The 15,116-nt window shown below is 42.9% G+C and overlaps 1 protein-coding gene across 5 annotated transcripts in view; it reads left to right on the top strand.

The window, feature by feature from the left end:
• The window catches only part of cv-c (RhoGTPase activating protein), a 698,249-nt gene that overhangs the window by 296,625 nt on the left and 386,508 nt on the right, over positions 1 to 15,116 (top strand). For all 5 annotated transcript variants that reach the window (XM_083119445.1, XM_083119448.1, XM_083119450.1 and 2 more), the window contains exon 3: positions 13,061 to 14,287. In XM_083119445.1, coding sequence (XP_082975571.1) covers positions 13,061 to 14,287 — 1,227 coding nt within the window. The remainder of the gene's footprint in view (positions 1 to 13,060; positions 14,288 to 15,116) is intronic.

Genomic DNA, 15,116 nt, shown 5'->3' on the forward strand with positions numbered 1-15,116 from the left:
CAAATTAATAGTTATTACCTACTGTACTAACATTAACATGAAGTTAATCAGTAAGAAGTAATGAATTTATTGCTGCATTGTCGAATAAAGTGCAAATTGGGTAAGTGAGCTAAATTTCCTAATAATAAATAATAATAATTTCTCAAATTATAACATTTGTGGTAAACCACACTGTTTAAATTTGGAAAGGCTAACGATGCCGTGGCGACTTTTGCTGCACATGCCTGTGCCAATCACCGAGGCTTAGCCTGGGCATGTTGCTGACAAATTTTGATTACTCTAAGTGCATAAAGTGCTAAAATTGCCCTTTTGTGAAATTTCCCTGATTTTATCAAAATTTCGTTTGACTTTATCCTGATTTAAACCAAATGTACATCGATTTCCCAAAAAATTTACTTACTGTAAATATCTCTTATGAAAAACGGGAAAATTTTGCGAGAAAAACGCAAAAAATTCGTCTTGTTGTTCCTTTGTAAAATTATTGGTCGTGATTAGTCTGAAGTGCATAAATGCGACGTTTTATGGCAAAAGTTATCTATGTAGAACAAAATATCCCTAACATTGTTTACATGAACTTCTATCGTAAAAATCAAATTCTGAAGGCTATATGCGTAACTAAACTGATCCCATAAAATTGTAATGGACGACCGCCACTGATGCAAGAAAAAATATGCAAAGCCTATGGTAAGTGTTTTCTGAGCTTCCAGCGTGTTCAAAGTACTCGGGAGAGAGCTTCCGTGCGGAGAAAGGAATTCGCTGACAAAGTTCCTGCAAAGTTGCATTTTCGTGGTCGCTTGGAAGGACTGAACTGATTTCTCTACAGCGACAGGCGTGATCGGCGACTTCGGGGAAGTTCGGGTGCCGTCGGAGAGGTGGAGGGGAAAAATCGCTGCAGCGGGCAAAGGAACGGAGAAAGAAAATGCAACGCCATGATTCGCTGATACATTGAATGACGCGTAAAAGTTTACAAAACTTTAACTTACTACGAACAAAGTCTAGTAACCGCTGCGGGAGTTCGAAATAAAGTCAAGGACTTTGAAATGACGTAATAAATTGGATGGAAAGAAAAAAAAACTTCGTTGCGCTTGCGAGAGTGTGTTACTTGAACACTTCCGTGCTCGTAATAACAACAGTTGGGAAGCTGTTAGCAAACTAAATGACTAATAAACCTTGCATAAGGTACAATTAAACGTAAAAAATGAATTATACTTAAAATTTGAAACGTAATTAATATAAAATTCTAGGCGAACATGAAGTCGTAGAAAATATGGTCTGTAAACGATACAACAGGTTCGGGAACCTGAAAATTTGGCTTACTTTCTGCTTTTAAAGTAACACTTGAAACTTTCTCGACTTTTACTGGTGACTGATTCGCAAATGACTCTTTAACTTTTACAACTGGCTAAACACAGGATGACATAGGCAATTCACTTTCCATTTTGCGACTGTTTTGAACAAAATTAGGATCCTTGCTTACGGCAAATTTCTGAACTCTATCTTTAACGGATAAAATATTCTTCGGCAAATCTATATTGTCGTCTTTAGTGACTAAACTATTTCTGGATACATCTTGAACTTCTTGTTGTACCCTAGGTTGAATAATAATGGACTGAGGCAGTGGCGGATTTATTGTTTTCAATGGTACCACTTCAACAATCGGTGCAACATCGTCGTAAATCTGGTCAATGGGCGGTGAATCATTAAGTTTGCTTAACTGTAATTCGTTGGTACACTCATGGTCATAAGTAATAGATTTCTTGCGTTGACATTGAAAATAACAGATTATGAAAATTATAAAAATACTAATAATAAATGTTGTTAATAATAAAATTGTAATTATATTATAAGGATAGTCAAAGGACTTGTTCAACAGATAAATAAAATTAGAAGCTTTTACGTATGGAAGAAATCCGTTTAAAATAACTAAAATCGCAATGATTTTCATGTTGCTTAGGCAATCAAAACAAACAGTTCTTCAAAACTAATACGTACTTTAAGCCTGCCTAGTCTAATTAGTAAATATTTTAACTCAACTTTTAATTATTTCTGACTCTAGGCTCAATTTATCTGCGTAATTTATTTATTTGATATAATTTATTTATCCTTTAAATTTATTAGCACTGTTTAACTTATCTTATTTTAAATTTTACTGCAAACTTATCTTATTTAATTTCAGGTGTTAACGTTATGTTTAAATACTTAAAATCAATCGAACTGTACTAAGGTACAAGGTAAAGGAAAAAAATTGAGACTGATTTACTCCTGACTACCTGAAATAAAATAATAATTATTATTTATGCGATCTTTAAATGCATTAAAATACTAACATCACTAAAACTTGAAGAATCTTTAATTCTCTCTACTCATTCTAAAATATGCTTAGCATATTATTGTGGCAAAGTTAAAAACTAAAACCGTTGTGGTTTAATCATTATCATTCTGCGATGGCAGAATGGATTTCCAGGATTATCGGTTGCAATCCAATATCCGAAGGAAATACTTGTTAGTGGAGCGCAATAAAATCTTGACGTCGACGTCTACATATTCATATAATATAAATATTCTCATAACTGGCGCTTAAAATAAACTTTGCTAATATAATCATATACCTTCTTCTGAAGAGTAACTATAAAATTCTAGTGATGTATTCGCTGAGCTAGTATTGTTACATACTGCCAAAAAAAAACTTTTGTGCTTAAAGCACATTATTAAATAATAAGTCTGCTTTTGATTGTTAATATTATTGGTGCTATTTTATTATAAATTATTATTATGTCACGCGAGTGGATTTAAAATATTAGACCTGTTTCACTTTAATAAATGCCGTAACTTGGAGCAAACTTGCAATATTTATATTTAAGATTTTAAAACAATCTGCATTTTAAAGTTTTTAACATTCGAAGCTACAACGTGCTAAGGATAAATATTCAACTGTCAAACGAAACAATGTTTCGGACAGGAAAAAAAAATATATATAAATATAAACTAACAATAAAATCTCGTTAATATGTGAGAAACGTCCACGCCGTGTGATGCTCTCCTAATTCTCTTCTAGTCGGTACACATATCACTTGCAACTTGGAAATAAATAATGTAGGGGTAAGACAACCCTGGCACCCTTAGGGCTGGGGATGGGAAAGGGGTGACATGTAAAAATAATCGAAAACTACCGATATTCCGCACAAGTCAGCCGTGACTCAATGCATCCCGCACAACGATAGCGTTTCTCGGGTTGTCTAACATTCAGGCTGATATGAGTTTGTGTTGCGAAAACTATCGATATTAGTGTGGAATCCATAGTCTTCAGGGTCACTAAGATGAATAGTGACACTCCCAATGCCGTTCAACTCCAAGTTCATCAGCTATTGGTATGGGGTTTGAGAGGGGGTGAAAAATGACCTACATTAGTGTCGAATCCTTAGTTTTCGGAGTCGCTAAGCTAATTGGTGACATTCACGATGTCACATTTTACTCTAGCTATAGTTAGAATTATTTTCCTGTCTAATAGAAGATTGGGATAAATAAATACGCGGGCAACGTCGGGTAATCAGCCAGTATATAATATTGGAAGCACCACCTCAATTGTGCCGATACATTGTGGATGAGTATCACTATAATCAACTGGTGTGAAAAAGTTTGCGGCCCGACAAACGTCGAGTCCAAACGTCTGCTCCCAAGAGCCGTGGTTAAATCTCTGAAGCATTAATCACCATGGCTTATGAAGGACGGAGACGTGCGTGTGTGACCTGCATATTGACAAACCTGGGAAGGAAAACAACACGTCGGAGACCCTTTCAAGTCACCCTCAGGGAACACCACCTGCGTCCTCTGGAAAGTAGGCCCGCTTCCAGATATGGTGCACTGCAACATGAAGGTGTCCGAGGTGTGTTTGAGTGGTGTCATCAAACAGAACACAGGGTGGTCTTAACAGATGGTTTCTGATTAGCTTCGGGAGAAGAACAATTGGGTTCTGGTGCTGGTAGGACGTAATGATGGTGTGGCTGTACGAAGAGTGGTGCAGTGTCGTCGTTGTTACCTTTGCCACCAAGTCGCTCCACTTTAATAACCGGATTAGCCCTCAGTTTATTGCACTAAAGTTGTAAACCATGCGTATCCATTAGTGTACCTCACTCTGCTGCAATTTGCCTCCATTTGTATGCGAGGCTATTACTCGTGGGTCTCGCTTATCGCACAAGCCTCAACCAACCTCTTAGCATAAATAATACATTGGTGGGCAAACCCTAAAACACTGCAGAGAATGCACAAAGCTGGGAGGTTGGTTGAGGCTTGTGCGATAAGCGAAACCCATTCTTCGTCAACCATTGAAATGAAAGGAAAGACGAATGAGGCGACGTTGGGAAAAGTCCAAGCACCCTTATCCAGGGCATTAAAGAACGTAATATATTCTTCATCCACTGTAAGAATATAGTCAATGTAAACAAAACCACTTGACTTTTGATGAATATTTCATGTCGTATGCGTAAGTGTTGATGTTATTTCACCCATGAATATATTTGTATTGACTTCATTCTTACAGCGGGGAGAGAATAATTGAACAGGTTTCTACATCTATCAATAGGCATTTAAAAATGGCTCTTATATAAGGATAAAGAAGTGTCATCGATGGCGTGCCCATGATTTTCAAAGGGAGTACTTTTTTCTAGTAGTCAGCTCTAATTTTAACACCTCGTTTTGTCTTCCTATTTTTAGGAACACTGTGGCAAGAAAAAGGGGAGGGTTATGATCCCCTCGAATCCCCCCCTTGGGCACGCCACGCCATGACACCTATTTACCACCGTGTGAGGGAATCTGTATCTCAAGATCTCATAACAGTAGAAGACTGCGAAATATTTCATTAGAAAGTAATGAAATGCAGCTTCAAACTATCGCTGCTTTATTTGGCCCACATTCAAAACAAGATTTAGTTTTCTCACTTAAGAAAAAAATATATTTCAGGAAGGTATTTTAATGTTTCCCTAAATATACGGTGCGTTCGTTTTGGCTGTGGGGCGAGATAGCGCATGACATGACACGTCCCGTAACGTCTCCCTTATTTACGCACATATCTTTAGCATGTAGACAATTTTATTTATATTGCATAACGAGTACTAACGTATGTTATAAGAGTTGTTCAAAGTTGTTCTCGACCCACAGCCAAAACGAACGCAGTAGTAGACAATACATTGTCTGAATTTGCACAAAGTATGAACTTCGGGCTGTGTTGTTTACAAAGATTCTTATGTGTCAATGTGCTACTAGTCTCCCCGATGGCGCAGTGGTAGCGTCGTCGCCTTGTAATCAAGGGGTCCCGGGTTCGATACCCGGTGGAGGCACAAGTGGTTCGGATTCCACTTTAAACTGTAGGTCCAGTCCCGATTAGCCTTACTATGCATAAAGTGGACTTAAAACACCAAATCAATCAATCAATCAATATTTTGCTACTCATATTTTCTCCTATGCCAAACTCCATTGAGGATTGTTTATCACAGCGCGCTACGACGCCAGAGGTTCCGGGTTCGAATCCCGTCACGATTAGCTAAAAGTGAAGGGGGTAAGGCAACATGTGGGACACTTACGGAAAATTAAGAGAGGAAGTCGATGCCAAAATGAGGAGCATTAAATACTGGACAAAACAGATCACCATGGAGAAATTTGAAGAAACTCTGTGTACAATCACAGATAAGTGGGGGTAATGGGAGGCAATGGGTAGCAAAGATAAAGACGGAATTATACAGTATAGGACTGGGATGGGTGTGGAAAGAGGGAGTAGAGGGGAGAATTGATATGCCATAGGGGCCATACGTGCTAGACTGAAAGACATTAATAAACAGAACATTTTGGCAGAATGCGGCGCAAAAATATCGTTGACATCAGCGAAAATAGTGGATACGGATCAAGAATGGGAAGGAGGAACTACTACGTGGATTTGTGTGGAGAGAAAGAAAGGTCAGGATTGGCCTGGTTCAGACTGGGGCAATGGACACAAGTTAAACTAAAACTGGAGGAACGGGAGCGTAGAATGCCCGCTATGCGGTGAAGACGAGACGAAATTTCACATTCTCCTCCAGTGCAAAGAAACAGGGGAGGGAAGACAAAAATATATCAGGGAAATAAATGAAGCTAACATTGAGAATATAATGACAACCGTTATTAGGAGGGAGAGATCGAGAGGGGGGAGGCGCAAATAAGGAATCTGGGAATTTTCCTACACTACGTCTGGGCAAAGAGAGCAAAGAAACTCGGTGGGGATAGCGAAAATGTGTGACAGGGGGCTACTAAATAAATAAATAAATCTGAGAAAATTTAGGAATCACTCAGGTAACAGTGCAAGTGTAGTGCAATAATGGAAATGAAGGACGGTGTTTGTGAACTCCCAAGCAGTGTGAATGACGAAGTACTGTAGACTGAGAGGAGAAAGGGTGTAGGAAAATTGCAGTAACATTTTTGCATCCTTGTATGGTATGCACAGCTGTAAAGGCTCATACTTGAAATAAATTCTATTCTATTCTATTCTAAAAGTGACAGTAAATAACAAAAATGATATCAAATATTTTTTCATGTACATTTTTCAGGTTGTTTCCTTTAATTTATACAGAGTTCTGAAAGTTACAGATTGGATGATAAATGCAGTTAACCTGTCAGTCAGCAGGCCACCTTACTGCCCCCAATAAGCAATTAAATGACTTTTACCAGAAATATGAATTATACGCGATATTTAAGTTTATGATTAAGCTAAAATGCAGTCATCTTTGAAGAGAGTGTTCCACGTCCTAAGAGGGTTCGTTTGAACTCGCTTGACTCCTATTGCTCTACCGCATCAGGAGGATCATGACACACTCAAAACAGCAAGCACGGCAGTTTCAAAATATCCACGCGGTCTTTCGATGAAGAGACCTAATGGCTGCTTGCCGGTGCTATGTGGAACCAAATAAAGGATTACGACCTCCTGGAACATCTATTCGGCACGCCACTTAAACCGAATGAACGTTCCCCGCAGCTTCTTTTCATCTGTCGAAATCGGGCTCTTGTGAAAACGCCCCCAGGTGATCTCTTATAAGGAGTCTGCGGGGCGCGAATAAACTTTCTCGGAATCGCTTATTTTTCTTCTCGCCGCCGATCGAGATGTATTGCCTGTTTTTCCTCGTATCCCCTCCTGCGGTGGTCTCAGTTTCCTCTTTTTCTCTCCTGAACCTTTCCGTGGCGGCCGGCTTGGGTCCAGCGCAGCCTCCGGCCACGGATAGATTACAGCTGACCTGATTCGTCCGCTACTGCTTACGTTGTGGAATGTAAGACGATTACTACTCACAGGGGGTACTTTACCACTAGGCTATCCTAGAATATAGCCTAGGTGCCGCAGGTCCAGGGTGGGCCGCACAAGAATGAGACGCGTTTAACCTTTTGATTACCAAGCCCATTTGGCCAGGTAAGCTCCCCGGTACCGGGCCAATTTTAAGCAAAATGCAGAGTTTCATTTACATGACTGTAGATCGGAGACTAATTGCCCTAGACAGACGAATGATATATAATTATACGCGGAATGAACCCTAGAATCGGACTATATAAAATTTATGCACATTGGGTGTATATATGGATGCTGGGGTAGGAACCGGAAAATTACAAAATCTCAGGAAAAAAATACCCCTCCGCCCCTAGACAACAAAGTACAGGACATTGTCAAAATACCAAAATACACATGGAAATGATCGCTGGCATGTCTGGAACAAGAAAATAATTGCACTATTATGATATGAACAATACAACACGACTTGTACCCCCAAATCAATATGTCTGTACTCCATTCAGCAAAATGCGCAGTCACCTTGAAACGACTGTAGGTCCGAAGCTAATTGCCCTAGACGGACGAATCAAGTACCGTTATACGCGGAATAAACCATAAATCGGACTATATAAAATGTATGCACATTGAGTGTATATATGGATGCGGAGGGAGGGGGGGGGGAGAAACCGTAAAATTCCAAAATTTTTGAAGAAAAATGACACTTCCCCCGTCCGTCCCTGGACAACAAAGTACAGGACATTGTCAAAATACACGTGGAAATGATGGCATGTCTGGGAGAAGAAAATAATTGCACGATTATCATACGAGCAATAGAAGACGCCTTGTACCTCCCAAACGACATGTCTATGCGCCACTGACTCAGTTTCAAAGGAAGCCGCCATTTTCCCTCTTTTATGGAAAAACAAGACGTGCAAGAGTCTTTACGGTGCAGAATATGTGTTAACAATAATACTGGGTGAGTCTTTTAAAAGAGGCCCCGTGGAAAATGTGCTCCTTGCATGTAGGCAACCTTGGTACACCGAAGAGAAGAGCGGGGCAGAGAACAGTCCAGGATATGTCATGTCATGTTGTCGAATATGCTTGGCATTCTAGCGAATACTAGCGACATTTTGACGTAAAAACTAGCAACATGTCGAATATCTCGATCGAGATATTTGATAAACAATAATGATGTTTTTAAATCAGATGTGTGTATATTTTAAAGTTTACAAATTGTATTAATTATTGTAAGTGAAGTACCATGATAACAAAACTCTTAATAACAATAACAATGTCGGCAGGCCATAAAATAATGCATATCCTGGGGGCCCAAGTTTTATAAATCCCCCCCCCTCCCCCGACTACTCGATCAGCTGTTACAAAGAGTTCTGGCAAAGGGATTTCTGGCCCAGCATCAGGGATGTTGCCGAGGTGGAGGCCAACGTTCGAAAAATTAAGACGAGAAAGAACCGAGAACGAGTTGCGTTTGTAAAATCGAGACGAGACCGAGACTACAATGTCTGAAGGTTTTCGTTTCTTTTCTTTGTATGTTAAGTAGCTTTTCGGCCTTTTCAGGAACACCCATGTTCAGCCTAGGACTCGAACCCTGAACATTCCGTGACGAGATCAAGAGTCGACAACTCGACTCCCTCATCCACCGAGGTAGCGAGGGATTTCACCACTAGAATGTAAGGCGTGTGAAAAGTTTAACCCAAATTAAAATTTGCTTTACTGAGACACTTATTCAGACCTTAATGTGGCTTAGGCCAGAATCAAACGGCATAGACTTCGTAGGAAATAGACATAATGTGTAAATACGAGAATACGGATATTTAATGACGCCGAGACTTATATTTAAAAATTGAGACGAGAGAACAGAGTCCCGAGAACGGAACAGAAGTATGTGAAAGCAATACTAGACCTCGACTCCCTCCCGCAGAGCTTCATTTTGTTGAAAACTTTATTACGTATATTAGAATATAAAGTATATAAAAAACGTTACCCGAATCACAATAGCTTTACTATGTTGCTACTCGTAATTTATAGTTTTCCTGTCGAATTAATATTAGTATGTATGTTATACAGCATGTAAGAACGTTATTGGTAAATAAAAGTAATAGCTCAGGATTGACCTCCCAAGGTCACGAGGCGGTGGCTATTGAATTCTTGGAGGTCAAGAGGCCTTCGCTATTGTACTTTGGGAGATCACGAAGCCTTCGCTATTGTACTCGGGAGGTCACGAAGCCTTCGCTATTGTACTCGGGAGGTCACGAAGCCTTCGCTATGGTACTCGGGAGGTCATGAAGCCTTCGCTATTGTACTCGGGAGGTCACGAAGCCTTCGCTATTGTACTCGGGAGGTCACGAAGCCTTCGTTATTGTACTCGGGAGGTCACGAAACTGTGGCGATTGAACTTGGCGAGGTCACGAGGCCTTCGCTATTGTACTGGAGGAGGTCACGAGACTGTGGCGATTGAACTCGGAGAGGTCTCGAAGCCTTCGCTATTGTACTCGGGAGGTCACGAGGTGGTGGCGATTGAACTCGGGGAGGTCACGGGGCCTTCGCTATTGTACTCGGGGAGGTCACGGTGCCTTCGCTATTGTACTCGGGGAGGTCAAGGTGCCTTCGCTATTGTACTCGGGAGGTCACGGGGCCTTCGCTATTGTACTCGGGAGGTCACGGGGCCTTCGCTATTGTACTCGGGGAGGTCACTTGGCCTTCGCTATTGTACTCGGGGAGGTCACTTGGCCTTCGCTATTGTACTCGGGGAGGTCACGGGGCCTTCGCTATTGTACTCGGGGAGGTCACGGGGCCTTCGCTATTGTTCTCGGGGAGGTCACGGGACCTTCGCTATTGTTCTCGGGGAGGTCACGGGACCTTCGCTATTATACTCGGGAGGTCACGAGGCCTTCGTTATTGTACTGGAGGAGGTCACGAGACTGTGGCGCTTGAACTCGGAGAGGTCACGAAGCCTTCGCTATTGTACTCGGAAGGTCACGAGGTGGTGGCGATTGAACTCGGGAGGTCACGAGGTGGTGGCGATTGAACTCGGGAGGTCACGAGGTGGTGGCGATTGAACTCGGGAGGTCACGTGGCCTTCGCTATTGTACTCGGGAGGTCACGTGGCCTTCGCTATTGTACTCGGGAGGTCACGAGGCCTTCGCTATTGTACTCGGGAGGTCACGAGGCCTTCGCTATTGTACTCGGGAGGTCACGAGGCCTTCGCTATTGTACTCGGGAGGTCACGAGGCCTTCGCTATTGTACTCGGGAGGTCACGAGGCCTTCGCTATTGTACTCGGGAGGTCACGAGGCCTTCGCTATTGTACTCGGGAGGTCACGAGGCCTTCGCTATTGTACTCGGGAGGTCACGAAGCCTTCGCTATTGTACTCGGGAGGTCACGGGGCCTTCGCTATTGTACTCGGGGAGGTCACGAGACTGGGGCGATTGAACTCGGGGAGATCACGAAGCCTTCGCTATTGTACTCGGGAGGACACGAGGCCTTAGCTATTGTACTCGGGAGGACACGAGGCCTTAGCTATTGTACTCGGGAGGACACGAGGCCTTCGCTATTGTACTCGGGGAGGTCACGAGGTCTTCGCTATTGTACTCGGGGAGGTCACGAGGTCTTCGCTATTGTACTCGGGGAGGTCACAAGACGACTGCGAATTAACTCGGGAGGCACTAAGGTCAACCTCGAAAAAGAAATAATGCAAAATCTAATATCCTTTGCTCTAAATCCCACTGTTGATTGTTCTGTGGACCGGCGGAGTGGTTATCAAACCGCGCTACTACGACAGAAGTCCCGGGTTCGAATCCAGGTCTGGGCATTGGTGATCTTTGAGTGTCCCTTAATCATATCGTCACTCATCTTAATCTTCCCGACTAACCAAAAATGCGAAGTAAAATAAACCAAATGAATCAATGTTCTGTGGAACCCCTCACTCACTTTTGCTTTCGCTGTTTCCATAATTCGAACAATATTTACAAAACTCGTGAATTCCATACGAAGCTTAAAGAAGCTGCTTGTTTACGGAAGAGAACCTTTTCATCTCCCTGCATCCGCAGACCAGATGTCCCTGGCTGGATAGACGTGCAAGACATTCGAGAGCGTGACGTCAAGACCCCCTCTTTTGCTTTCTCTCCCACCGGATGTTATGTAATTTAGCGCGTAAGGCGACAAACACCGCACACAACGCCTGGATTGTACAAAATGAAAGTAGCCCTTTTTTAGGGGCCCCAGTTCTGGAAATTGTTACTACCTTCGCATGACTGTTCTCCAAGTTTCGGAGTCGCAAACACGAGAAGCGACTGTGAGGTTGCCAGGGTAAATCTAGAATTCTTGAATGATGGCTCTTCGTGTTGGTCTGGATTTTGACATTGGAGAATCTTTTAAGAGGATTTTATTTTACTTCTGAGAATATATCATGTCGTTTAACGTTGTAGTTTGTGCAGGGTATTGAGTGTGTCAACGTGTGAAGTGAAAAACTGGTATTACTTGTATGCTCGAGGGAGAATTAGTACTGATCCACCACCACAGTGGCGCTAGTGTCGAATGTTCATCACGGGAAACCTGTAGTTCCCAAATTTTTCGATGGCACAGGTATCTTGGTGCTACATTATCGATGTTAGTTACCACAACGTAATGGGTTCGGAAAATGATCAATGATCACACTCCCCTAATATTATTCCCCCAAATTTCCTCAACACCTATTTTTTTCACAATTGCCAAATGTGTGGTCATTTTGGCTCTAAATAAACCCTTATATACAAACTTACACCACCCTCCCCTCCAAAGATAAATAATCTGGATAAACCCTCGAATCAAAGCACTGGTGTTTCTTACTTTTGTTCTCATTCATTTTATCATATTCTCAAATGCAGTACCCAAGTTCTTCATCTTTTTAAAAGTAAATAAGAAACTAATGTACATATGTTATATAGCAGCTCGTACCAAAAAGAAGAAAAAAGAGGGATGAGCTGTGCTCTTTCTTTGTTTTTATTTTCCATGCATTAATCATATTTTGCCTGTTATTATTATTATTATTATTATTATTATTATTATATTGTCCCACACCGTAGCCGTTCGGTCTATGCGTCATACTTTGGGCTCCGGCTAAGGGACGTATGCAGGTTCGAATCTCGTGGGGGAAGCGTACCTGAGATTTTTCTTATTTTTCTTAAATGGTCACGTGTTTGTTCCATGCTATATTTCTTTGGTGTTCGGGAAGGGCTGGAAATGTAAAGAAGGATAGGACATGGCTGCTTTCTTGGGGGACGGTATACTCGATAAGATATTTCGTATGTTTAGAACTTTCTACTCTCAGAAATGGCAATCAGGGGTCATTTTAAACGGGAGTTTCCATTTACGAGTCTGTTGTTTTTCCCCGAGCTCTTCACTGCTTTTATTGGGGGAAAAAATCTCAATTTCGGAGGGGGCTGTAGCCCCATCAGCCCCCTCTGCGTACGCCAGTGACCACAACCGTCAATAATATAAATTGTCTGTTGAACCAATTTGATAGTAACTTTTGTGTTTTTACTTGAGAATGACCAGGAGTCCCAGGTTGGCCACGGGTTTTCTTTGTGATTGTTTCTTCATCAATTTCATTACATTATCCCTCGTCTTCGCGATTAGCCAAAAGTGTCAGACGAAGTAAAATATATACCAATTCAATCAATCGATTACTTAAGAATAAGTCTTTTTGAAAGTGAATATGAACTTGATAGAAATCATTCTTTTGACATGGTTTTAAATTTAATTTTTGTCTTCTTTTCTTTTCAGGATGAAATCGGGGAAGTATTCGAAAAACTGCAGCACGAACAAAAGGATTCGCCCTCTGGACAGAACGGTTTGGACGACAAGACTGCCGAGAATTTGGACACCAAAGGTGCGGGAACGAAAGTCCGGCTGTGCAACGGGGATCTTCGGAAAGAGGACGCGAAAGGGTCCAGCGAGGACGACGAGCGCGACGACAAGTTACTCGCTCTGCCAACGCACCGGGTGGAGAGGAAATGCCGCAGGACTTCGTGCCCGGCGTTCAGCGGTTCGACGCCGAGTAGGAGCCCTCGTCCGGTCCAAGGCTGCACGAAGTACCACACCATAGCCAGCAGGAGAGACCGAAGCGCTAGGCCGCTGGCGCTCGACAACGACCAGCTGAGCCTGTGGTCCGACAGCATCCTCGCGGAATTCAACAGCATCATAGACTCGGAGCTGCGAGAGCTCGAAGGTAGGGAATGCAACCGTTCCACGGCATCGCTCGCAGATGACGTTTTCGAAGCGCCCACCGACAGGTTGACGAGGTCGAAATCTTTGGACGCCGAGGAGCGAAGAGGTCACTCGCAGCTGCAGACGCAGAGGTCGCTGGACGACAAGAACTCGAGGCAGCGCTTCTTCGGCTGCGTCGTCAAGCAGCGCGTCGAGTTATCCAGCCTCGCCGATGCGATGGGGGATTCGTGGGAGACCAAGAGGTTCGAGGTCGCCGCCACGTACCCCCTGACCCACAAGTCAAAAGACAAGGCGCCCACCGTTCCTCCGCGCTCCACCGGTGCAAGAACTCCCAACTCCCGGATTCAACGTCGTCCTCCGGTGAAGCCTCGAAGCGGTTACGCGATCAGAAGAGCTGAAGAGAACGTTTCCGGAAACGAACCCGCGATCGACAGTTGCAAAGAAGCGTACGAAGTCGGTTCGAGGAAAGTGGCGGACAAACCTGACGGCAAAGCCTCGCGCGAACACCCGTTGTCCAATGGGGTTCATTCGGTCTCCGAAACTCGGAATACGCCTCGGAAAGGTGCAAGCAACGGTGTGCCGTATCTGTGTGCTGGTGTCGGAAGGATTGACAGGTGCAACTCGGAAGAGAACTCGGTGCGGAAGAAGGGTGTGAAGGACGCCATCACTGAGAAGGAGATGATGCAAAATGGTACCAAAACTGGTGGGCATGACGCTGAGCCACCAAACAACAAGAGTAATAGTGAAGTCCAAGATACTCCTCGCAAGCATCTACAAGCAAAGGTAAGTACACGTATGAGGTTTCAGTTGATATTTTCCCCTATTGATTAAAAGTTACAAAACAATGACATCCTAAGAAATGAGCCGCGGTAGCTCAGTCGTTAGGGCATCTGACTACCATGCGAGAGACTAGAGTTCGATCCTCTGTTCAAGCGGCTCCGGCGCCCATCCAGCGTCGTACCTGGAGGAAACACTGTGGGGTAAAGGCGGTCAGGGGCGTGATGCTAATCACATCACCCCCATCTTCGGCCGTGATGAAGAAAGTGTGGGGCCCTAAGCCCACAACCCCTATACGTCTTCATGGCGTGGTGCATAGCACGGGGAAGCATTTTACCCTTTTATCTAAGAAAAGTTTAACGAACATCCATGAACGTTCTCAACCTTTTCACTTCCATGTCACAAAGTCTGAATTCAAACAAGTCACGTGTCAGGAATATGGTTCCACTGGACCTTGTAATGACGTTTAGAAAAACACGCTTATACTCTAAATTCCGAGAAATCAGATCTGTTTATAATTTCATTTCTGATTATGTGCGCTTCTTTGGTGGCAGTGAGAGTTTGTTGTCCATTGTACACGTGTAGGTAACATTAATTTAAAACATTTGGAGCCCAGAGAGAGAGACTGAAGTTTCTTGTGTTAAAGGACCTCTTCTGCTAGGTATATTTTCCAAAGTTTTGTTATAGTTGCTTGTAAGTTCGCCATCTTGGAAACACATTGACAGATTTGTATAATACCGGAAATAGATTTGAAAGTATCGGTCGAAATGAGCACTCGTAACACATGAACATTTGATTTTCGTCCACATCGCGTTGAGCTTCCCGATGTCGTAGT

The sequence above is a fragment of the Lepisma saccharinum genome, chromosome 3 (genome assembly GCF_977018435.1).
Source record: "Lepisma saccharinum chromosome 3, izLepSacc3.1, whole genome shotgun sequence".
Taxonomy (NCBI): domain Eukaryota; kingdom Metazoa; phylum Arthropoda; class Insecta; order Zygentoma; family Lepismatidae; genus Lepisma; species Lepisma saccharinum.